General features: G+C 35.0%; 1 protein-coding gene across 2 annotated transcripts in view; it reads right to left on the reverse strand.

Moving 5' to 3' along the window:
- MS3_00004992 (uncharacterized protein) overlaps window positions 1-25,878 on the reverse strand; it is a 69,552-nt gene that overhangs the window by 30,180 nt on the left and 13,494 nt on the right. Inside the window, exons 13-25 of one of the 2 annotated variants that reach the window (XM_051212993.1) lie at window positions 24,450-24,509; window positions 19,720-19,841; window positions 16,196-16,423; window positions 14,622-14,867; window positions 12,271-13,522; window positions 11,127-11,262; window positions 9,874-10,117; window positions 7,566-8,001; window positions 6,338-6,473; window positions 4,297-4,476; window positions 3,119-3,211; window positions 1,406-2,182; window positions 401-515 (exon numbers count right to left, since the gene is read on the reverse strand). In XM_051212993.1, coding sequence (XP_051068926.1) covers window positions 401-515; window positions 1,406-2,182; window positions 3,119-3,211; window positions 4,297-4,476; window positions 6,338-6,473; window positions 7,566-8,001; window positions 9,874-10,117; window positions 11,127-11,219 — 2,074 coding nt within the window. In that variant the 5' untranslated portion in view covers window positions 11,220-11,262; window positions 12,271-13,522; window positions 14,622-14,867; ... (1 more) ...; window positions 19,720-19,841; window positions 24,450-24,509. Of the gene's footprint in view, window positions 1-400; window positions 516-1,405; window positions 2,183-3,118; window positions 3,212-4,296; window positions 4,792-6,337; window positions 6,474-7,565; window positions 8,142-9,873; window positions 10,118-11,126; window positions 11,263-12,270; window positions 13,523-14,621; window positions 14,868-16,195; window positions 16,424-19,719; window positions 19,842-24,449; window positions 24,510-25,878 lie in introns of those variants that run through there. The other variant, XM_051212994.1, reaches the window with a different exon arrangement.

Raw genomic sequence — 25,878 nt, forward strand, 5'->3', positions numbered from 1 at the left:
CACCCAACATGTGATCGATTTGATAAATAACTGCTTTTACTTATAACACTATAGATAGTTTTCAAATGAAATAAAACCTTGACGAAATTGATCTTAAAGTAATATTTCGTTCGGTGATAGACAATGGAATACAGAATCTACTGAAAGTATTGTTTAGAACATGTTATCTTGATTTAACTGAATCTAAATTTTGATAATTTAACTGGAATTTGAATCCACCACCATTGTTTCTTCAAACGTCAAACGTTTAATAACTAAGCTATTAAGTCCCCCTAGCAATCAATTCAACACACCTAAGACCGAAGAAACCTCCATTAGAACCGAAACAACAATAAAGATACATTTAAATTCAGTTTCACCCAGTTAGCAGTAATGACCAAATGGAAAATAGAGCACTTACTGTATCTATTCATATCGTCTAGCAATGTCAAACCATATCCAGATTCAATCTGATGAATAAGAAACGCTGGACTACTGAGTAAACAAACAACTTCATTTAATCGACCGGCATGATGCTAAAATTAATTTTTACGGAAAAACATACATCTCGGTGATCAATCATTTAGACAGGGTATTCGATATATATATATATATATATATATATATATATATATATATATATATATATATATATATATATATATATAATGTTAATACATCCAAAAAACTGAATTGTTAGCGACGAAGTTAAATTACGTCTACAATGAAGCGGCTATTCTTCATCAATGGAGACTGAACGATAGCTACATTATGCGAAAAATCAACTGAAGTTAGAAACGTGAATCTCTGGTTGAGAAGGGTATCTTACTCGGCATAAGACCTAATTTTTCACTTCGATCTCGTTTCTGGAGGACTAAGTTCACAATGTTTTTAAGTATTCACAGAGGACTAAACAGTTGTTGAATAATCACACAGAGAAAATTTATACTCGAATTAAAACAGATAAGTAAGAAGTACAGCTCAGATATAATTCTAAAATACACCATTCATCGATTTACAGCAAACTCTATTAAAGTATCAAAAATGATTCAATTTATTTTAAATATAGAAGGAGGGATGATAATAAAACATTCTCAGTATAAGACTGTGGAGATTGTTGAGTTTTTGAATTGAGATCATCAACCAATCAATGTTGGACCACTATTGAAAACCTGGAAGCATTGGATGGCCGTTTCGTTCTAGTATGGAAGTCCTCAGAAGTCGGCATCCACGGTAACGCAGGCAGAATTCGAACCCAGGACTTTCGGTCTCGCGCCCGAACGCTCACTGCTGAGGAGTTCGACACTAAGACGGAACGGTCGTCCAATGCTTCCGGGTTTTCAATGGTGGTCTAATATTGATCAATTCATGGTTTCAAATAAAAGATTCATTTATCCAATAATAAATAGGCTAATAATGAACTTACTAAATGATAAATTAAATCTTTCATGTTTCGTAATTTTGAAGCTAAAATATTATGTATAGTTTGAAGAGTCACTGTCTTCAAATGAGTTTTATCACCGGGCATACTTTCATCATATTTTGCACGTTTGTTAAAATTCCTCGTTTGATTATTTTTGAAAGTATATTCATATTTTCCATGACCCATAATGTATTTTGATTGATTAAAACATATATCATAGACTAGATTGTGTATTTCACGACTGCTAAATGATAATGCTCTTGATCCAAGATTCCATATAGCAAGCTTTTGTTGTTTTATTGTTTGCAAAGAACCATCAGGCGGTAATTCATTGTCGATTTCATCAATATCAGCTTTTTCATCAATGAAACCAGAGAGTAAAGGATGAAGACCAGTTAATAGGATATACAATAAAAGCGACGGCAAATGTGGTTGTCCTTTAGATAATGTAGGCTTATTTTTATTATTAAATTGATCATTGATCATTCGATAAATAATCTTCTCATTTGATATTATATCATCAAGGTTGTCCAATGGCACTTTTAAATCTTGCCAGCAATCTGTATAACCATTTTTGAACTGTTGTTCCATCCATGATTCAATTAACCATCCATCAATTAAATTATGTAGTCCTTCTGTTGACAATGGTTGACGACAGCAAGTAAGTAGACCAAGTGTAATGCGAGTTAAATCTGATCCACAACTACATTCAACTCGTTTGACAACATCTATCACTAAACTGGATATTGTATCAGGCAGTTGTTTTAATTTTGCATCCAACTATTTAAAAATGGAAATCAAACAATTTAAATTGATAACCATACTTAAAACTATGAATAACAAACGTACGAATACATATAAATCATTTGAGAGGTATTAAAAATTATGTATACATGAATCAGGTTGATGAGAGCCACTTTGTTGATATGTGCTAAAATGAAGTTTTAGTCAATCAATCAATCACCACATACAACCTGGTACGTATGTACACCAGTTTCAGTTGCCATACCCCGTTAGCACAGAGAGATAAAACTGCCAGGCCAAATCACAGAGTATTAGAGGTAGTAACAGAATATATGGGAATAAAAAAGATTGGGTGTCGAAGATACGATTCAAGCAAAATATAAATGGGTGGAACCAAACACCAAAAAATTATGAATTCAGAAGCTCAGAATTTGAGTGAAGAAAAAGAATGGATGTGCCTACGCCATTTCAAATTATTTGGAGCAATATCGTTCAAGGTCTCTAACCACCGGTTATGATAATTACACGGTAGTCTACACCTATAGACATGGCTCAGTTCCACGCTCAAAAACTTCGTGGACTAGTAGCTCATTTTTATATGGCCGTCTCTAGCTTTCTTCCAACTTACTCCTACACCAGACAAGATTGTCCGTAGAGGTAAGCGGTTGTTATGCATACGTAACACATATCCCAAACACTTCAGTTGATGAAGATCCACTACATTATCAATTGATTTGTAATCTTTGCCCAGTTCCCTATTCTTAACCCAGGCACTGCTTACTCTGTGTTTCCAGCACAAGAAATACTTCGAAGACACCTATGATCGAATAAGATGTTGCAATTAGCAATATTTATTGGGAAAATTCCATGAATAACTATCCATCAATGCTATAGTTAGCTGTGATATTAAACTAAAGATATCATATAAAAACAGTCAAGTTAAAAGTTAAATGTACAAGATAGGACACTAACCTGTTCATATTTACTGTACAAACGTAATTCATCACAAGCCAATTTCAAATAAAGTGGAATACTTGCTTCTCGTTTTTGAATTAAAACAGATAACTGTGAAGTAGAGAAAACGAACAACAATCAGATTAATAAAACAAATATGTAAACCTTATTCTATTCAAACACTATAATCTACAGTGAAACCAATGAAAACACAATGATTAAACCATCTAGCTCAGATAAAATTACTACACTGAAATGATCCACCTCAGGTACATATATTCACTGCAATTTATAGAAGAAAGCATAAATTCTTTATGTTCAATTGGATATCCGTAATGTAATTCAATTAGCTTTTCATCAAATATAAATACTCGTGTATTTGATTTTTTTTAGACAAACTTTAGTCGCTTTAAACCTTGTAACACTACCTAACTGATTAGGACTTCTTTAGACAAATAGAATGAGACTCTGACTTGAAAACTAGTGATTGAAAGTTGAGCTCGTTAATTATGAGGTTACTTGAAAAATACATTTCATCATATGACAATTTCTGTCCATTAGAAATAATAAAATGATGTCGCATACATTTGAGATATGAATAGCATGAAAGTTGATAGAGGATATTATTTCACCAATTAGTTTGAGTATTTTAAAATAAGTATTTAGTTAAGTGATACATCGATGTAGTTGTCGCTAAGATTTCTTGTGTTTTAATTATTTATCATTATTTATTAACTACAAATATGTCATAGAGCTTCTTATAATCGAAAAGCCATATTTATGGCGAAACTGTAAGCTATGAACGACCTCTGACAATAATACCGAATATTCATCTTCTAACACTAGTGTGAAAAAAGGGTTATTAATAAATGTGAGGAAGTAAGATTAGTATTTAGAGTTAGAAGTTAGTGTTAGGATTTGGAACTATGGGTTTTCATCCCGAACTGACATCAATTTTAATGTCAAAATGCTATTTAACCAATTGGATTAATGAATTTTGCGTCCAAACCCATAACGTGTTATCTTTAAATACATTAGTTAATCCATTTACTATAGTCTCATCACGTATCGACCAAATGAAATTATATCCACGAAAATATAAAAGATTTAACGTTGAATATGTTGAACATATGAGTAAATCAGTTATTGTTTCGAAACAAAATTGATTTCAGACAAAATAAATCATTGAAACATACCTGATTTCGAAAACCGGATTCACTTAAAACTTTTCCATATTTTCCAAGTAAACTACGAACAGCTGCACCACGTTCGTGTGTAGTTAATCCGGATACAGTTAATAGTTGGCAATCAATTCGATTGCACAAACTACGAGCAATTGATGATTTGGAATCACATGTTAAAACGAATCGAACATTCTGTGAAATAGAATTTTCAAAATTAATCAGAATCATATGGTAACAGGCAGTTTTAAAAATATAACCTTCACGTATTTATTGGCAAATTCGATACATGTCAAATATCCGACACGAAACAATTGCAAAGTTTTAATATATCCGTCCCTATGGATACTGGTAAACGAGGCTAATCCAAACCATAATTATTTGATAAGTAATACTGTGACCTCCAACACAACAGAAGTACACATAAACGACAACATCGAGGATCAAATCCAGAACTTTTAGAACTTGTGGTGACAACATTGTTTTAAGACCAGTGAGTTGGCGAAAAAACTGTAGATTGTCAAAATTTTATTGTTAGATAATTATGAAACAAATAACATAGAACAAAGAAAAAATACATATATACGTACGCGTACGCGCGCAAATACACACATAGAGGAAATACTAGAAAGACTTGTTATTAGTGTTTATAACCAAGTCGCTTTTTTCTGAAAACTGTCATTCAACATGTCATGTATCAGATGTTAGAGTCGAAAATAAATACACATGTCAACTTATTGTATAGGTATCCTTTATGTCTATTGTTTCATAATGATAAAACATCTCCCACTCAATGCAGTTTGAACACAAAAAATGAATTGAAAAGAAAAAAGATCGTTTCCCGCAAATTCAATTAAATGTAATATTTCCAGTTTGGAGCATAATTGACTTAATCCCTTTAATGCTATCCTTCAATTATTACCTCAATCATTTAATTTTTTTGAGACTGTCAGTGGAAAGTTTCGTTCGAGACTAATTATGATGGCGCTGTGTCCGAGACTAATACCGATACAGAAAATTCCAATTTCCAAACCCCAAACGGTTACTGAGTGAGAAAACTAAGAATGAAGAAGGAAACTTATTGGGCTAGATAAAATCATATACATATATGTCTACCATCTCTTGGTCAATAACATGCACTTGTTATTTAGAAGATTTTTGATTGATACAATGTGGACTTCGCAATTGGTGGCTTTTGACTGACCCACAACTAATCTCTGACAATGATTATTTGATATGGTATCGCAAATTAGTAAACTATGCTACTGAAATTCATATCCACCATAAAAGGCTGTTTGCACAAATTATCAGGAAGACTTAGATAAGCTGATAAGAGACTACCGAGATTCCTTAGCCATGAGAAATATAACTACATAATACATAGACGATACATTTTCTAATCAATCTTGATATTCTACACAATTAAATTTACATGATTAAATTTTATTAAAATTTTGAAATTTTAAATGCTGTAAGCTTGAGAACGGTCGGCAGAGGTATGCACTTTGAAAAAATGTGACAAAATTATAGTTAACTCTGATCGAACAAGACTTAATCTCAAGTTCATTGTGGAAAGTGTTTGGAAAAATAGAACTGAGCAATCTATTTACTTGTCTTCTGAAGATGAAACAGAAAAAATAAATAATCTTCGGTTACAATCATTGCAATAACGATGGTTAAAACACGTTTATGATTAGACAGAAAAAATCACTTAGCAAACAGTACCCGTTAGGTCCTATGACTCTGTCAATTATCACGTGAAAAAATCGCTAATCTGAATATCGAGCTTTGTGACTTTGCTCCTGTAATAAACCAATGATGCGTAAATCAACACTAACAGCCTTGAGTTAACTCTGAGTGCTTACAGGTCCACTGTAGGTAACCTATCTCCCAGCCCAGCCCGTTCTGTCCAGAACACAAACATCGGCTTCCGCTGACATAATAGTAAATTATTAGGGAAATATTTACAATACAACACATGAAACCTAACACTTACAAAATTAGGATAAATTTTAAGCCACGATCAACATGAAAACAATCTAACTGAATCAATTACCTTGGGTAAAATTTGTGGTAACCATTCTAAGGTCATTGGTTCCAACTGATCACAGTCATCAATTAAAAAGGCAAATTGTATATCATTTAAGTAACCAATAAATTGTATGAAACGTGCAAAGCACTGAATATTGAATCTATAGTAGAAATATAATAATAATAATAATATGCTTGACAAGTTAGTTAATTAATGAATCACCAAATTATAATTTGGATAGACGAAATTTGTTTAAATTCGTTCAATCTCAGGATTATTTACATTTGAGCATAAACAACAGATGAGAAATCATGGAACCATATATACTTCTATATTGTATTCTCAGTTTAAACTCCTTACCAGTTCACATTGTATTGAGTAGAATCCATATAAATTAATAATATTCACATATTTGTGATGGTTTTAACATGAATTTCCCGAATATCATATGAGAAACTATAACATGCCATTTTAAACGTTATTGTTTTAATGATGTAAAAAGTGTATTTTTTTACATCAAAAGCTAACTGAATTCGAACCAATAGTCCATTGAACTCTAATTTAATAATCTTAATCTTTTTACAGTTATTTCGATAATTCTCTACCAGAATACGTAGTATCAGCACCTTCTGTTGATTCATTCAAAGCGAGATCGGAGCCCCACAGTGTTACAAACTGCAAGGATTATTACAGGTCGATAGACCTCCTATCCTTACTAGTGAAGACTGAGATATGAAAATCTAGTATGAAAACATTGATGTGAACTATTAACATTGTTTTTTAAGCAAACAACTCAGACAACAATTATCAATCATAACTGAGATCAGGAACCGACAAATGTTAGACCAGCGTTGAAAACCTTGAAGCACTGGACGAACGTTCCGTCATACTATGGGACTGTCCAGTAGAGCAAATCCACGATCCCTCACGCACGACTCCAACCCAGTACTAGAACTCCGAGAATTGCCTCAGGAAGCTCGTCACTAGTTAGCATATGATAATTGTTCCATTGTGTCAGGTGTAAGGTGGTTACTAACCGAAGACAATGGAGGATGGTCGCTCAGTATTGTAGATTGATTGAATCTAGACACTAAAACTGCAGGATCCAGGCACAGTGGTCTAGAGGTTAAGGGTTCGTGCGAGACAGAAGGCCCTGATTCCGAGACCTGCATGAGGGATAGTGGATGAGCATTGCTGAGAGAGAATTCAGAAAATGAAATAATCAAAATCATGATTGAATTATACTACTTACTTTAAATTTATATTAGAAGAGATTTTATTCACACTAAAAGATGATTTCATTTCATTAAATAATTTTCTAAGAATATCATTACTATTACAGATATTATCAAGTTGAATAGTTAATAGATTTAACCAATTTTGAAGTATTTCATTCAATTTTCTATTCGATGGTAAACCAGATATTGACAAACCATTACAGAAATGTATAAATATTTGATGTTTAGCAAATATTGGACGTTGTTTTGAAATAAATTTAGAATTTTCCATTGAATTCATTAATTGTTCACTTGAATGTAATTTAGAATTAAACTTCTTTTGTATTGTGTTATTCATTGAAAATGATCTATACCAATCGGATTCTATCAGTGATATTGTTAAAGCTGACAAATAGGTAGTTTTCCCACTACCATTCGGTCCAACAATTAAAAGGATACCACCATCACAACCTTGAAGCAAATGATTTTTTTTCAACAAAAAAAAGAAAATGGATTGAAATCGTGTGAATTTCGGCTTAAAACAATAAAGTTCTGTTGAATGAAATGGTCATTCATTTAACCCGGTATTCTCGCATTTAAAGCGATTCAATATTGACAGTGGAAATCATTGATAATAAACAGCTATTGTGTTAGAATATGGTGAATTGAAAATGTACACTATTATTAGGTTTATAGCTCAGTGTGTAGTTTGATAGTTATTTAATTGTTACGAAACTTGAACGTCTTAAATCTGAGTACTGATAGAGTAATACTAAGTAACCTATGTGTTAAACAGACGTCCTTTGGTAGCATTGTATCTTACTCCAATTATATCGTATAATGATGATTACCGCCCACTGTCATATATAATTATCGACTTAAATAGCGTTAGTGAATAACGGATTAAGAATAGATCAAATACGAGAATGAAGTTTGTGTACGTATATTTCGTACACTCGTTGATCTAAACAAACAATCACGGAAACGAAAAGAAATGACACACAGTGGAGAAGGCGAGTAAGCCAACTCGATTTAATCAAGCGTGACTCAGACCAAAAATAATTTACATACACGTAATGAGTAGTGAAAACAATTAACACATAAACGATATAAAAACAGTCAGGGTTAGTAAGCGAAGAATAAATAAATTGGTCTGTCCAGAAGCCATTCAACACAAACTAATTTCCGAAAACATACTTTAAAAAAAAGAAAATACTTCAACATTTGTCCATTATAGTAAGCAACACCAAAATTACATGCACGCCTTGCATAAGTTCTTATATATTAGGTGATCTTTGAATTATCAGAAAGGGGGTTTTGTGGAAATTGTAGTAATTTCATTGTTGAATACATGAGTCGATTAAAGTTAGACCATCCCTTTCTGATAACAATCATCATGTGCTTACTAGTGACTGACTTCAACAGGTACTTCCTGGAGTTCTAGTGAGAAGACGTGACCAGGAGTACAACCGAGTCTGTTGTGTGATAGTAACTCACTGAAGACAATGGTGGACGATGGCGCAATTTTGGGGATCAGTTGAATTTAAACATCAATGCCGATGGATGCTGGCCCAGTGGTCTAGAGGATAAGGGTTCGCGCGCGAGACTGAAGGTCCTGGGCTCGAATCCTGTGAGCGGGACTGTGGATGAGCACCGTTAGGGAGTTCAATGCTAGGAAACAGGCTAGTGAACATCGTCTTATCGACAGGTGTTCATTTATTTATTTAAACACATAAATATTGATACAAGGAGGCACCAAATATATATGTGACACACAAATCATTCGATTTGTGTGAGGCCTGGCATACTGTCCGGGTACCCAAAATGAAACACGTGGTTTTCGTAATAGAAAGCTCCCCAAGGCTTTCATCTGAAGGTCTACTTCATAAAGCAACTTTAGGAGATGCAGTCCCATGGTAGCGGGTGACCAATAATAGGTCCATTTCTTCCTTCAGAATACTGAAGCTCATCTGCACCACTGGTTTGAAATCAGGGTTTTCCATATTCACCAAACCAGTTAAAACACCGGACACTCGCTTTTCATCCTTTCAATTTCATAAGCAACACCCCCACCACGGTAAGTCAGTGAGTAGGACTTCCCTAGTACAGACTGTATACGCGTCGCCGTGTGAGATCATTTCGAGAGAGGGGGCTGACTCTCCCCACTCTCGTCCGTACCAAAGTATTTAGGTGGCTATTATCGAAAACTTCAAGTATCCTTAAGCCCTTCATCAACCTCGAAAAAAATGACTTTAAATTGACCAGTCAGATTTTAAGTACCAAATAATCAAATTCAAAATCATTTCGTTTGATGGGTTTCTTTTTTTTAGAAAAAAAAATTACCTTGAAGATTTATCGAATACCTTGAATTGTTTTGTACACTTAATTTCTTTTCAGTTGATTGAATTGCACGAGCCAGATGAACTCGATGACCACGTTCAGTTAATGCATTAAAAGCTTGTTCTACTTCCAGTAGATGACGTGGTCCAATTGCACACGCAGCTGAATAAACATATTCTCGTAAGAATTCAATAGTATTCAATGACTTATTAACAGTTATAGGAAAATTATTATCACTATTATATACCTGAAAAAAATATATAATAAAATGAGAAATAAAAAATGCATATTGAGAAATAAGAGCTAAATTTAACTAATATACCATGTGATTTAAAAAATATTGAAAGATACAAACTCATACACATATATATAGGACTTGGAAAGTTTGATATCAACAAAAATCCGTTTGCTTCCCGTTAGTTTGAGTCCATATGAACAAAGTGAGGGTATTTAAATGGATTATTAATTCGACAGTAAGTGAATATTTATATAGTTTAAAAGAAAACTACTGCTGACTAAACGAAAACATAACATTAGTACATATATATCAAGTTAATCACTGTTGAAACCGGTCGTGTCATCAGATGGAAGCGTTCAGTTTGATGTTCATGAAATAATTTGAATCTATAGTTAGTGCTACGTTTGGAGAGATTACGCGATCACCTAAATCGGCAAACGGAACGAAGGCTCAGCGACACATTGGCAAGATAAGCTAACTATTCCGATGCGTCCCAGACCAACTAACTAGAGGTAAAAGTCCAGGTTCAGATGAGGGAAAGTATATTCCACAACTCAAGCGTATATTAACAGCATAAAAATGTCTTTAGGAAACGTCACAAAATAACATACTAAAAGAGACAACGAACCAATGACATTTAGGATCCTTGCAAATGGGAAAAATAATCTGAAGGTAAGAATGAGCGCTTCTGGCGCGAAAATAAGAAATTCGAATTTCCAAAATTACAAAGTCTTGACGTTTACCAAGTGAATTCTAGGGATCTAGCATCCCCAAGAGTTACAAACCATAGATGATATATGGTTCAAAATCGGTCATGAAATAGCAGATAAATTTGCCATTCCTTCGAATTTTCAGTCCTAAAATTAATTTTGAGTAAATGAACTTTGATCTCATTATTCAGTTGTATTAATGTATCAATACATAATAAACACCATTACCACATGCAAATCTGGTGGATGGGATAACATGCTTATGTGTATAATTGATTATAATTGATTATAATAAAATAGAAACTTACTGGAGTACTATCACTATCATTATGAAATAGACGTAGAAGTAAAGATTTAACTGTTGTAAAAAATTGACTTCCGAATTCATCTAAATTTCCCATTATTGGATAATTATTTATTAAACCATTGAATTGAGCTGAATAACTAAATCGTGAAATACACACAAATAACAAGTAATTCTCAGTAATAAAAAATATAAAGATAATGAAAATAAGTTAAACTGAGGTAAACTGAGAAAAACAAATCATTCAAGTCGGTCTACTATAGTTAGACAATGAATGTTTAAAATAAAGGATTACTAAATAAAAATTTTCTTCGAATTAACTAAATTGTAGCTTGAACAAAAGATTATGTTCGGTACTAAAGACTAAATAACATGACAGTGGTTATGAATTAATGATAAACTAATACAGATATCTCACTCACACAGGTAGTTAATTGTAGCTCAGTGGATGACATTTCTGTGTCATTGGATGGTGCGGATTCGAACACTACAAGATACGCAAATAATATAAATTTTCCTTAACTAACTAATGGCAATGGATAAGAAATCTATGTTCATAAATTCATAGTTGTCACGGTTGTTTTCTTTGTACTATTTAAACTTGTGTTAATTTAATTTCGATCATTCATTTACTCTGAAGAATTGGCTTACGTTAAGTTACGAAACGTCAGAAATACAATTTTTCTACTTATTGGAATATAACAAAATAAAGTTTATTTTTAGTATTAACTGTCCAACCAATGCTCAATTTATTTGGAACCATCAAGCCCTACCTTGGCATTGATACCTAATTCACGTTTTTTTGTTGTTATTCCTTTCACAGAAATACACTCTAGATTGATCTATGTGTAAAACATAATTTTTAAAAATAAAAGACTTTGGTAAATTGCAAATACCTGTTAATAGAATTACAGAATGAGCGATAGTAATTATGAAAGTGAATTGATAGGTAAAGATGTAATACCAGTTCATCGTAATTTGTTATGTATTAAGCTTTTAGGTAAGCATTTAGTACAAGAGCTATAAAAAAGGGAGTCTAAACTGGATTAAGTAGAGTTCAAACTTGCAACCAATAAGTTGAAAACAAAGCACTTAATCTAATAAGCCACCTACTTAAACACATTAGTGAATGCAATAGATTGACTTACTTATGACTAACAATAACACCATCATTACGAATTAATTCTTTGAAGGCGTTAAGACGATTACGTTTTTCAACATCATACTCTTCAAAACAATCTTTCAATTCATCTGGTACATTTCTAAAAATAGAAATTCGTAAATGTATCAGTTTAAAACAATGTTTCTACACAATTATCTTTGAAATATCAGTAGGTTCAGGAACATACACGTGAAATTGACCAGATATGTCAAATGCTCATGAAGTTCTATATTTGAAGAAATTACGAATTCACCTAATCTGAAAACGGAACGAAGACTCTGTCACAAAATGACCAATAAGCGACACAGCCCCGCTAACTAGAGACAGAAGTCCACGTTCGAAGATGGAGATGTGTTCCACAAACAGCCAGAACCACGAACAACCACGACAAGTCTAATCGGAAATACACTCATCTATATGTTGGTTGTACACCCATTTTGATTAACAATTAGGATGAAATCACATACATGAAAAATACTTACTGTTATAACAAATTATATGCTGAGTATAGTTTATGTCAATTGAATACAAGAATATCGTATGTTATACAGAATAAAAAGGTCATATGGGAAAACTCAACCGAATACTACACTGAAAAATCATCACATTGAATTAAAACGGAAATAATGTTGAACCAAGAATCATAATGAGGAAATCAATCTAATTTTGACTTTTCTTCCTATCATATCATGAAGATAGGAAAATATTGGATTGTATATTTTATATGTTATATTTAAAATACATTCTTAAATAGATTCATCATGATCTTATCGGCAATTACTTCATTTTTCTGATATGGAAAAAACGAACTTCAGAACCAACTAACTGTTGAAATATATGGTCTTCGTTCATGTACTGTATTCAACAGTTATCTGATGTTAAAGTATGAAACTTGTGTGGAATGCAAAATAACGAACCTATATTTTTTAAGGAAAAAAAAACACATCATCGCCATCATCTTATGCAAATTAGTCAAAACGACATGTAAAACCAGGACTTACTCTATAGATGCTGAATCTCTAATGAAAACACAAATTCGAAGACGTATTGCCTCATGAAAACTTACTGTATTCTGCTGTCGTCTTTCATGAATAGGGACTTTAGATATGGCGGCATGTCTAGCCATATGATACTCCATTTCAGTCATAGACATTCCAGGTTTATAAAATTTACACACTTCAGATAATAATGATTCAGGTAATGACATAACTACAGCTTCGTCTGGTATACAACCATAACTGGAAAATAAAATGAAGAAAAGTATGAGTTCATGTAGAGTTAAAATCTAGTCAAGACAACAGAGTACATCTCTGAATGGCATTCGAAATATTCTATTCAACTAATCTCTCAAAATTCCCATAACTTTCTAAAAGGATGATCAAAATATAATCATCAATACTTGTTAGCAATGAACTAATATATCCTAACATCTATAAATAATATCTAATATAAACTGTTAAGTGAGTTGTCAAATATATATATACCACTATTGCAAAGCAAATATAACTCACATTCTGGTAAACAACACTGAAGGCAACTACATGAGTTACTCTTTTTTAGTTATCACATAGAACGATTCCTGAGGCATCAACTACAGTCACGAGTTACGAAAACATATCTGACAGAAATGACTGTGAATATGTTTCATGATATTTCGGTATCGAATATAATAACCAATCAATCATAAATCACTAATATTGTTAAACTATAAAACCATAGGCTTCAATATATAAAGAGTTGACAAAAGTATTAGTTATGATTAACATTCATTAGAAAAGATTAATGAATATTTCACAAATATTTAATAAACCATTTGATGCTGGGTCAGTAGTTTAGATTTTTCAAGCGTTTTTGAGTGAGACCGATGGCCCTGAGTTCGGTTCTCAGTTGAGGGTCGTGGTTACCCACTACTGGAAAGTCTCATGCTAGAATAGAATGACACTGTAGTGCTCTCAAGTCTTCAGTAGTTGTCAAACTTAGATCATTTTCTAATTACAATAAAATATTTATTAATTATAAACAGATATGGATGGTGGCTAGCGGTGGAATGCACAACATGCGTTTCGTCTTATTTAAGACTCGCCATCTGGATATACCTGTATCCCAGAGTTGATGTTCACTCTGAGACTCGAACCCAGTACCACTCGCCTCAAAAGCCAACGCGTTATCCACTTAGGTAATGTCGAGGCAATCCGCACAGAATGCACATATGCCAATAAGAGACTGATCATTCGCAGTCCTAAACATGAATGGGAAGATTCAAATAACAAATACAAAAAATGAATTATTTAATAGTTATACAGAAAAAAATGACAAAAAAGAACATGAAAGTATTACCGATCACCCAATAACAGAACAAAAATATCACTAGCAGCCGCTTGTTCTAAACATATCTGTAGTGCTTGTGAATTGTATGTAGCTGGTTCAGGAACACCCCAACGTAAATCGATTTCATTTAAATGTACACGTAAACCTAATGCAACATTCCTACGTAAAGCAGGTACAAGTATACCACATAATAGATCACGTTCAGCGTGCATATCACGAAATGTAGATGAAATAAACAACTGACAACATTTCCATCTAAATGATAACAATGGAAAAATGAGATACATTGATGAATTCTTGAAGACAGAGAGACAGTAAACAATATAAGTGTTCTTTTTTGGAAAAGTATTACATTCGACAGTAGGTAATGTATTAATGCAACTCCAAAACTAAGATTACATTGAGGTAAAGATAATAAAGGTTGTCGAAAAGAAATCGTCAACAGTTCAAACAGATCAAGAGAGGGTTTTACAAAGCCGAATGAAATAAATAGTTCTAAGTATTACATACACAGCTCAATTGCAAAGATAAGAAGATCAGTAACTCATTATTAGGTAGGATACCCTTGTACCGTTTAACGAAAAGATACGTGCCTAAAAAACAATTTGTTTAGGTAGAATTATGATTTTTTTCGAAATACTAATATTGATTCGTTAGATATCGGAATAAGATTGATGTAGTCTAAATTGTCATATGTTGAAGGAGTCCCAAATATTCCTCTCGTCAAGTCCTTGAAGGCCCAGAGATGTCAAGAAACTTTATATTCAACGAGCTTTTTATAGAATCTTCCTACAAACATCTAGAAAATACAGAATCAAGCGTCATAGTTTTGATTTGGATATTTACTTGTACTGCTACTATACTTAATATGGTCCCGGAAATTTCCAGAAGCCCAAGATCAAGATTTTTCTGAATATAAATCAATCAAGCATTATTCGCATTTTGCGCATTCTTTCTAGTTTTCCAGTTGATGTGCAGAAGCAGTTGGGGATATCATAACCTGGTATGAAAGCAGTTTAAACGTATCGGTAGCAAGAATTAATAATTGACGATGAGAAAATCACTACCTTTGAACAATCAGAAACTTACTTGGAGCTCTAGGAGAAACGACTTGAATAGTCTCAAATAAAAATCATGGTAGCTCTCATGCAGACATGTATACCCTAGCAAAATCCCACATCTAATGAGGCGCAAATAACAAATACCGATTCTGTCATTAATGACATTTATAAATTTTTAGTTTGATAGTCTAGCTCACATTAATTTTGACTCATATTTTAACAAATATGAGGACCTGTTCCGTATTGATCTTAGGAGACTGAATCACGCTACAAAAGTCAAAATACTTAGAACAATAGAACATGAGCACTATAGTAACTTTATTCTTTCAAACAATCCACGTGAATTTACTTTTGATCGTTGTAAAGTTTTATAGGTTCACATCAATGAAAAATTCAGAACATCGACAAAAAAAGCTTGCTGTTGTATTACTCTAATGATTCTGTGTCATGAAAAAATGATCTATCTCCAAACGATCATATAAACTTTAGATCAAATTATTTTAAAAGTAAAAAAGTACTTACCCTGATCTAAAGTAATCACGTTTCGATAATATACTATTATCATGATCTTCTTGTATTTTTGTTTTTAAATTAAAGTGATATGAATTATTCTTATTTAATCCATAGACTTCATCCATTTTCTCAATACGTTCAAGCAATTTATCTTCATTTGGTTCAGCAATATAACGTAGAATTTGATCTGTACACCCTTTGAATTCAATCCAACCATCTTTACTACATGATTTTGGCCTTTTTAAAAATAAATGAATAAAAACAAGACAAAAAATACAAACTGATTCATATCATTTATTCACACTAGTGTTATTATAGCAAGTGAAAGATACAACTTTGTCGTAAATGTAAATAAGTTCATGAAATTTTAGACTATATTAAATTGAACTCGTATTGTACTCAATACATTCAGTTTGTTTAATCCCTTTAGTCATAAAACCTAATGATACAGAGAGTAATAGCTTATTTTGTATTGTTTGTGTTGTATCTTCCCATTGATGTTTAGGATAGTAATTGATCAATCTCTTATTGGTATAGGTTCATCCTGTGCGGATTGCCTGAATATTGCTTTAAATTACAAGCATTATGGGCAAATATGGATAGTGGCTAGCAGTGGAATGTACAACGCGTGTTTCATCCTATTTAGGACTATTCCATTCAGCAACTGAGCCCTGATAGCTAAGTGGATAACGGGATGACGTTTGAAGTGAATGGTACAGGGTTCGAGTTCCAGAGTGCACATTAACTCTGGGATGCAGGTACACCCAGCTGACGAGTCCCAGATAAGACAAAACGCATGTCTCGGTTTCCACTGTTAATTGAAATGAGAAAGACATATGGAACTGAATTTTTTCCAATCGTATTTAATATCTTAGGAAGGATCGTAGATCCTTAATTGTATAATATTGCAAATATATGTTCGCACAGTAAGCTATCAAATTATTATTGTTAAATATAACTCAGTTTAATTCAAACAAATTTGATTGTTAATCTAACTATAAATAAATCTTATAAAAGGTGGTGTATTCCCAGATCATTTTGATTTATTCTAGGATTCAAATAAATATTTATCACAAGTTTCCACACCCTCTCTCTTGTGTTCAAGTTGCCGTGTAGCTTTAGTTTAAGGTTATTATAAGCGGTCAGAAAGTCGAATGGAGCGTTCATTTGACAAAACTTATCGTCTAGATAGCAGTCCATGTACACTATTTGTTGAATAAAACCATGAGTAGTATCTAAGACAGTGACATTCAACGAAAATAAAATCAATACTGTAGAAGAATAAGTATTAATTCAATTTGCCAATAGAGCTTTGGAGTGTTGAACTTTTAGGATAACGTATTGTTATTTATTTAAGTTGGGTTAAATAAGCGAGTCCCAGCTGAGTTCCCTTTAACGGCCACCGTATGGCTTCATTGCTGAAATCATGAAATTGTATTACAAAGCAACCCCTAACTTAAAATCCTCAAGGCAAAATAATAAGAACACCCTGTACCAGAAATTGGAGGCAGACATCGAAGTAATGATTAACACTTGGAAACAACTGAAAAGGAGAGCCCGCAACAGTGGGTTGGTGAATCCTGATCGGTAGCCTATGCTCTACGAGGGGTAACAGGACTAAGTAGGTAGATAAGATGTTTTCAGTAATCAAATAATTATCAATAGTGAAACGTTTGAGATGTGTAAACATTAGGTACTTCGGACACATATTTGTTTATGGATGGATCAAATTAGCCCGTTATTTATATGTGATGGTATTCTGCACAATCTAAACATCCTGGAAAATTCATTTAAGCAGTTAAAAATGCATTGGATTTTGTTACAATAATGGAAAGCTAGACAGTTTCAGGTGTATTTATTGTTATTAAAGTTTGAGACAAGAACATTTCACCAAATTTAGGAGTGTCAAAAATCGGATGACTAGCTAAAGTCAAGTTTATTAAAAAACAGTTCCATATATGCTCAACCACAACAAAAATGATCACCATAACTAAAGTATATTAGAATTTTATAGCTATTAGATTAGAGGACTCCTTCAAACATTGTTCGCAATCAGTAGAACCAATATAACAACGTAACAGTAAAACTAGACGCGAAGAGAAAACCGATCCTCGATGAGGATGTGAACCAGCATTAACTCATATGAGTGAGACGTTTTGTCTGTACTGAGATACTGACTAAAATAAAAAACAGGATGCTGATAAACAGAAGAGTAATTCGGAAAGAGGACATGGGCAAGAAGGTGCTGTGAATTAGGACTTGATAAGTAAAACCACTTGTTAAATATCCTAGGTAAAGAGGATTGAAAACCTATGACAATGATCTAAATGTTTTCATACATTATCATTTCGGTTGATTTTAAGCATATTATTATTCATGTTGAGTTTACCTCCGATACATTTGTACATTTTTATTCTCTGAAGAGGTGACTTGCACTAAGTCACGAAACGTCAGAAAATGTAATTTTCTACTCATTGGGATATTACAAATATATTATTTTTTTCTTTCAATTCTTGGTGATGGCATCCAAATGCCCTGATAAATTTGACGGTAGAGAGATCCCACTCCCCCTCTCCACATGGTCACACATTTATAGTATCTGACACAAATGTCCCACTCACTACCTACATGTGTAAGGGATGTTCCTCGCCAAAGTGAGGTAAAAAATAAAACGTCTGAGCTTGAAGTATTAGGCTGGATACATAGGATTCATCTAGAGAAGTTAACAAACCCTGAGATTCCAAACAAATAGTTTACACGAGTCCCATGATTATGAGGGAACGAATAATATACTAATTTATCATGATCCTCAGATACCACGGAACATTAACGCTTGATGTCACGCCATTACCTTTCAGGTTAAATCTTTGGGTCAAAAGCTCGACAACCTGCTAGATCCCCAGAACTCGCTTGATAAACGTCAAGATTTTGTAATTTTTTAATTTTGGAAATTCGAATTTCTTATTTTCGCGCCAGAAGCGCTCATTCTTACTTTCAGATTATTTCTCCCATTTGCAAGGACCCTAAATGTCATTGGTTCGTTGTCTCTTTTAGTATGTTATTTTGTGACGTTTCCCAAAGACATTTTTATGCTGTATATATACGCTTAAGTTGTGGAATATACTTTCCCTCATCTGAACCTGGACTTTTACCTCTAGTTAGTTGGTCTGGGACGCATCGGAATAGTTAGCTTATCTTGCCAATGTGACGCTGAGCCTTCGTTCCGTTCGCCGATTTAGGTGATCTCGTAACTTCTTCAAACATAGCACTAAGAAAACCACCGGTTTCACTTTGGGGCCTGAGAAGTTTCTCAGCGTACACATAAAAATTATGAATTCTATGGTGTATGTTACTTTTTATACCCAGTTGTACCATGTTTTATGGGAATGAAATGAATAAATAATGAAGGAATTCACTGTTAAACAAGGTCATTCACATTTGTACGTGTTTTAAAGGTCAATGATAAAAATACTTATCTCATGAAATTACAATAACTAACTACGTAAATCAAATACCAAGTAATGAATACTTACCATATGTCTTCACCACTCAAATTTCCCCAGATTGCTTTCAATGGCCCAACGTATGTCCGATAATTTATAACATAATCAACAATTTCCTTATGACAATCGCCAAAGATAACAATTTTATCAAACTGAAACAAAAAAATCCGCAAACCATTAACCAATATATAACATTTAGGTAAACAAAATACACACTACACATGATCTTAGCTCAGAGAGCCGAGATTCCGTCTGGAGTCCCTCCGGGGGCTACTGCCGGTCCCAATCCCGGATAAAGGAGGAGGGTTGGGCATGGGGTTAGCGTCCCCATCCCGTAGAAAACTAACTCGCTAAAAAAGCTAACCAGAAAAAATTATTCAAACCTTTTAAACTCTGGTCTGGGAGTCAGAAGGTCTTCATTTAGAAGAATTATGACGCCTCATGATGAAAGCCGAATTCGTTCGGAAGTTACGAGGCCGATGCCCCTTCTGACAACAAGAGCGACCATTTATTTAGGTACATGGAATGCTCTTACAATGTGGGACACCGGGAGAGCCTTCCAAATTGCTGCAGAAAGGAGAAGATACAACCTAGAGGTACTTGGGATCAGTGAAACACATTGGACACAAGTTGGACAACAACGACTAGCTTCGGGGTAGCTTCTGTTATACTCCGGCCATGAAGAAGAAAATGCACCACATACACAAGGAGTTGCATTGATGCTGTCTAAACACGCGCGAAATGCACTTATAGGATGGGAATCTCATTGACCAAGGATCAGCAAAGCCTCGTTCAAAACAAAGAAAGAGGGCATTTTAATGAGCATCATCCAATGCTATGCGCCTACCAACGACTACAATGAAGACGCTAAAGATCAATTCTACTATAGGTTGCAGTCAGTCATCGAGAAGTGCCCAACAAAGGACCTCACCATTCTGATGGGAGATTTCAATGCCAAGGTTGGAATGGACAACACTGGATATGAAGACATCATGGGACGACACGGACTGGGAGAAAGAAACGAAAATGGTGAGAGATTTGCAAATCTATGTGCCCTCAATAAACTGGTCATAGGCGGAACTGTATTCTCACATAAGCGCATTCACAAAGCCACATGGACTTCACCGGATCACATTACACAAAAACAAATCGACCATATCTGCATCAACAAAAAGTTCAGGAGGACGATGGAAAACGTGAGAACCAAGAGAGGAGCTGATATAGCATCAGACCATCACTTGCTGGTTGCCAAGATGAAATTGAAACTCAAGAAACACTGGACAACGGGGTGGACAACATCACGAAAGTTCAATACGGCCTTTCTTCAGGATACTGACAAACCCAACGAATTCAAGATAGTCCTCAGCAATAAGTTCCAGGCCTTTCACGATCTACTCAATGGTGAAGGAACTACTATGGAGAACAACTGGGAGCGAATCAAAGAGGCAATCACTTCAACATGTCATGAGGTCCTGGGCCACAAGAAGCACCATCACAAGGAATGGATCACTGTTGATACACTGGATAAGACTCAAGAAAAAAGGAACAGGGAGGCAGCAATCAATACCAGTCGAACAAGAGCAGAAAAAGCCAAGTCACAAGCTGAATACACAGAAGTAAACAAGCAAATGAACAGGAGCATCAGAACTGACAAACGTAAATATGTGGAAGATTTAACAACGACGGCGGAAAAGGCTGCAAGTGAAGGAAACATGAGACAACTGTATGACACGACAAAGAAACTCTCTGGAAATCGCCGCAAACCAGAACGACCAGTGAAAAGCAAGGAAGGCGAGGTAAACACCAACGTTGAAGAACAAGGAAACAGGTGGGTAGAACACTTCAAAGAATTCTTGAATCGACCAGCTCCACTGAAACCACCCAATATCGAAGCAGCACCCACGAACCTCCCAATCAATTTGGGCCCACCAACAGTTGAAGAAATCAGCATGACCATCAGACAAATCAAGAGTAGCAAAGCAGCAGAACCAGACAACATTCCAGCAAAGGCGTTGAAAGCAGACGTAGCGGCAAGCGCAAGGATATTCCACATTCTCTTCAATAAGATTTGGGATGAAGAACAAGTACCAACAAACGGGAAAGAAGGACTTCTGATCAAAATACTAAGGAAAGGTGATCTTATCAAATGTGATAACTACAGGGGCATCACTCTTCTCTCAATACCAGGAAAAGTCTTCAACAGGGTATTGTTAAACAGGATGAAGGACCCCGTAGACGCCCAACTTCGTGACCAACAGGCAGGATTCCGTAAGAATAGATCGTGTACAGACCAAATCACAACTCTACAGATCATTGTGGAACAATCAATTGAATGGAATTCATCACTCTACATCAACTTCATTGACCACGAAAAAGCATTTGACAGCGTGGACAGAACAACACTATGGAAGCTTCTTCGACACCACGGCGTGCCTCAGAAGATAGTCAATATCATACAGAATTTCTATGATGGATTACACTGCAAAATTGTGCATGGAGGGCAGTTGACAAAGTCGTTCGAAATAAAGACCGGTGTCAGACAAGGTTGCTTACTCTCACCTTTTCTCTTTCTCCTGGTGATCGACTGGATCATGTAGACGTCAACATCTGTGGGGAAACATGGGATACATTGGACAGCTAGGATGAAGCTAGACGATCTAGACTTTGCAGATGATCTGGCCCTTCTATCGTACACACAACAACAAATGCAGGAGAAAACGACCAATGTAGCGGCAGCCTCAGCAGCAGTAGGTCTCAATATACACAAAGGGAAAAGCAAGATTTACCGATACAACACAGTATGCACCAATACAATCAAAATTGACGGAGAAGATTTGGAAGATGTAAAAACCTTATATTTTTGGGCAGCATCATTGATGAACATGGTGGGTCTGATGCAGATGTGAAGGCGCGGATCGGCAAAGCAAGAGCAGCATATTTATAACCGAGGAACATCTGGAACTCGAAGCAACTGTCAACCAACACAAAGGTTAGATTTTTCAATACAAATGTTAAGACAGTTCTACTGTATGGGGCAGAAACCTGGATAACTACGAAAACGATCATCCAGAAAATACAGGTGTTTATTAACAATTGTCTACGCAAAATACTTCAGATCCATTGGCCGGACACTATTAGCAACAACGTACTGTGGGAGAGAACAAACCAGATCCCAGCGGAGGAAGAAATCAGAAAGAAGCGCTGGAAGTGGATAGGACACACATTGAGGAAAGCACCTAACTGCGTCACAAGACAAGCCCTCACATGGAATCCTGAAGGTCAGAGGAAAAGAGGAAGACCAAAGGACACATTATGCCGGGAAATGGAAATAGACATGAGAAAAATGAACAGGAATTGGATGGAACTAGAAAAGAAGGACCAGGACAGAGTGAGTTGGAGAATGCTGGTCGGCGGTCTATGCTCCATTAAGAGTAACAGGCGTAATTAAGTAAACAAAATACCGATTTTTGAAAAGGAGTATAAATCTAACGAAAAATAAAGGTATGCAAATAAAATCTTCAAATATTTGCATGTGAAATGTATGATAATCAACGGACGCATACAAATAAAAATTGATGAAGAATAATCAATTGAAAATAGATAGAAACTATAATGAAGATTCATTTACGACGGTAAAAGTAACAAATCTATGGTAGTGTAGAATGAGAACAACTGATTTAAATCGATAAAGAAATAATGCTGAATAGAGATTTAAATGCATAGCTTCAAAAATTTAGGATTGAACATTCAACTAATTAGAATAAAAATCCTCATAGAATATTCAAAAGTAAAGAATATTTGAGCGAACAATTTTTTTTTCAATAACTTCATCATCAGGCTCTCCATAATTATAATATTTTACAAAGGTCAAAATAAAGTATGTATTAAAATAAAGGAAGCTTTCTCTGTTTGATATCAATTTCCAAAATATCTACCTCAAGAAGATAAACTACGGTTACTCTACATAGCCGAAGCCATCTGGATCGACTCCAGAAAACCAAACTTATGTATACAGAAAAAGTATAGCCAGCCTCTATATTTACCTTAACCCACAACTGGATCACCGGATACCTAAACTGAATATTATAAACATCTTACCCCCTCTTTTTTTATTACCTCTATCTTAATCTTCACATCCATCATTCCCAATTCGTTTATCGTAATTACCTTGATAACACCCCCCTTATTACATATTATATTCACACCAATGGAGCTAATCCGTGTCGGGTAGAAACAGGTGTCTACCTCAGTACAACGGAAGACGGTCGCGCAATTTCGTGGATTGGTTGAGGTTAGACATCAACAACATTGGATGCCGGCTCAGTGGTCTAGTTGGTTGAGCGCCTGGCACGAGACTGATAGGTCATGGGTTCAGATCTCGCGATGTGCGGAATGGTGAATGCGTATTGCTGAGGAGTCTCATACTAGGACGAAACGGCCGTCCAGTGCTTCCAGGTTTTCCATGGTGTTCTAGCTTCAATTGACTCATGATTTCAACTATTCTTTCTTTTTAATAATAACAAATTGATTGAAGAAATAAATACGTGTAAGTTAACTATTACACTCAATCATCTGAAATTTATACTGATAACTGTTAGATAATCTCCTCTTGCATAGTGTATCTCTATTAAGAGGAAAAAAAGATATATAATTACATTCTGCCTTGTAATTAAGGAATGAAAATAATTCCATTTTATATTTCAGTCAGATATCAAATGAAATATTTTAAAAAGTATTCTTCATTAAATAGGTGTACGTACCTGCTTCCGATAAGCATAGAGTTTCTCAAAAACTGTCGTAACTGGAGTAGATATAAGTGACTGGTAAACAAAAGAGATCATTTTAAAGCTTATTGTATTAACATCTTTTTTTTGTAGGAAAAGAAAAGAAAACGGGCTAACAACAAAGCAACATACTTTTCTACATATATACATTTTGAATGCCCTGGTACGACCGAGAGTGGGGAGAGTCCGCTCTCCCTCTCGAAATGCCCTCACATGGCCACGCGTATATAGCCTCTGACAGGGAAGTCCTACTCACTGCCTTCTCGTGGCGGGAGTGTTGTTTACAAAAATGACAGGACGAAAAGCGAATGTCCGGCGCTTTAACCGGATTCCAAACCAATGGTGCACATGGGCTCCAGTATCCTGCGGGAACAAATGGCGTATGAACCAATTTTCGGTCACCGGCTACCATGGGACTGCATCTCCTTACGATGCTCCACTGCCTTGTGGGTTAAACCTTTAGGTCAAAGGCTCGGGGTGTGGCCCCCTAAGATAACCACCTGCTTCGGTCTGGGCACTCGGGCAGTATCGCAGCCCACACGCAAATGATGAACTCTTTATATCTATGGAAACTACTTTCCTCGCTTCGAATAACAATCAAATGATTCAAATTATTATTATTATTATTATTATTATTATTATTATTATTATTATTATTATTATTATTATTATTATTATTTACCACATTATTCACCCTCTTCCATACTTATACAGCGGCTCGTCTTTGGTGGAAATTCGACTGTATCTAAACGTTCTCGAGTCAGTGTCCGGTTGAAAGTTGTATGTTTCCACTGAATATGTGTACTGAAGCAGTTTTTCTGAGACTACGTGCACCAATCAAACTGGCTGCCTTCAACGTTCGCACACTTATGCAGGTCGGACAACAGATAGGGCTGGCTTTGTCTTTGGAAAGTCTTAATTTTGATGTTTGTTGTCTATTCGAGACCTGGATTCAAGACTCTGGCGAAGTACTGCAAATTCGATCTTCATCTGTCGCTTCGAAAAGCTTGTTTTACGTGCGCTTATCCGGGGAACCTGTGGCATCTTCGTCTGGTCTTGCTGGCGTTGGTGTCGCACTAAGCGCTGGAGCTGAGGCAGCACTAGTCGATTGGATCCCCATTAACAGTCGGTTATGTGCTGTTAGATTAGAAAGTTCCATCAAAGTGAGAAGAAATCGGCGTGAGAAACGATGTCTTTTCGTCATCTCCGCCTATGCCCCGACAGAATGCAGCCCGGATCCAATCAAGGATGTTTTACAACCAGTTATCTGTTCATCTGCAGAAAGTGCGTTCGACAGATATTGTAGTGCTAGCCGGAGACTTGAATGCTCAGGTCGGGCGTCTAGGCACAAAAGAGAGTCGTTTAGGTGGCCGATGAGGACTCGTTGGTCGCAGGTCAGATAACG

The sequence above is a fragment of the Schistosoma haematobium genome, chromosome 3 (genome assembly GCF_000699445.3).
Source record: "Schistosoma haematobium chromosome 3, whole genome shotgun sequence".
NCBI classification, from domain to species: Eukaryota; Metazoa; Platyhelminthes; class Trematoda; order Strigeidida; family Schistosomatidae; genus Schistosoma; species Schistosoma haematobium.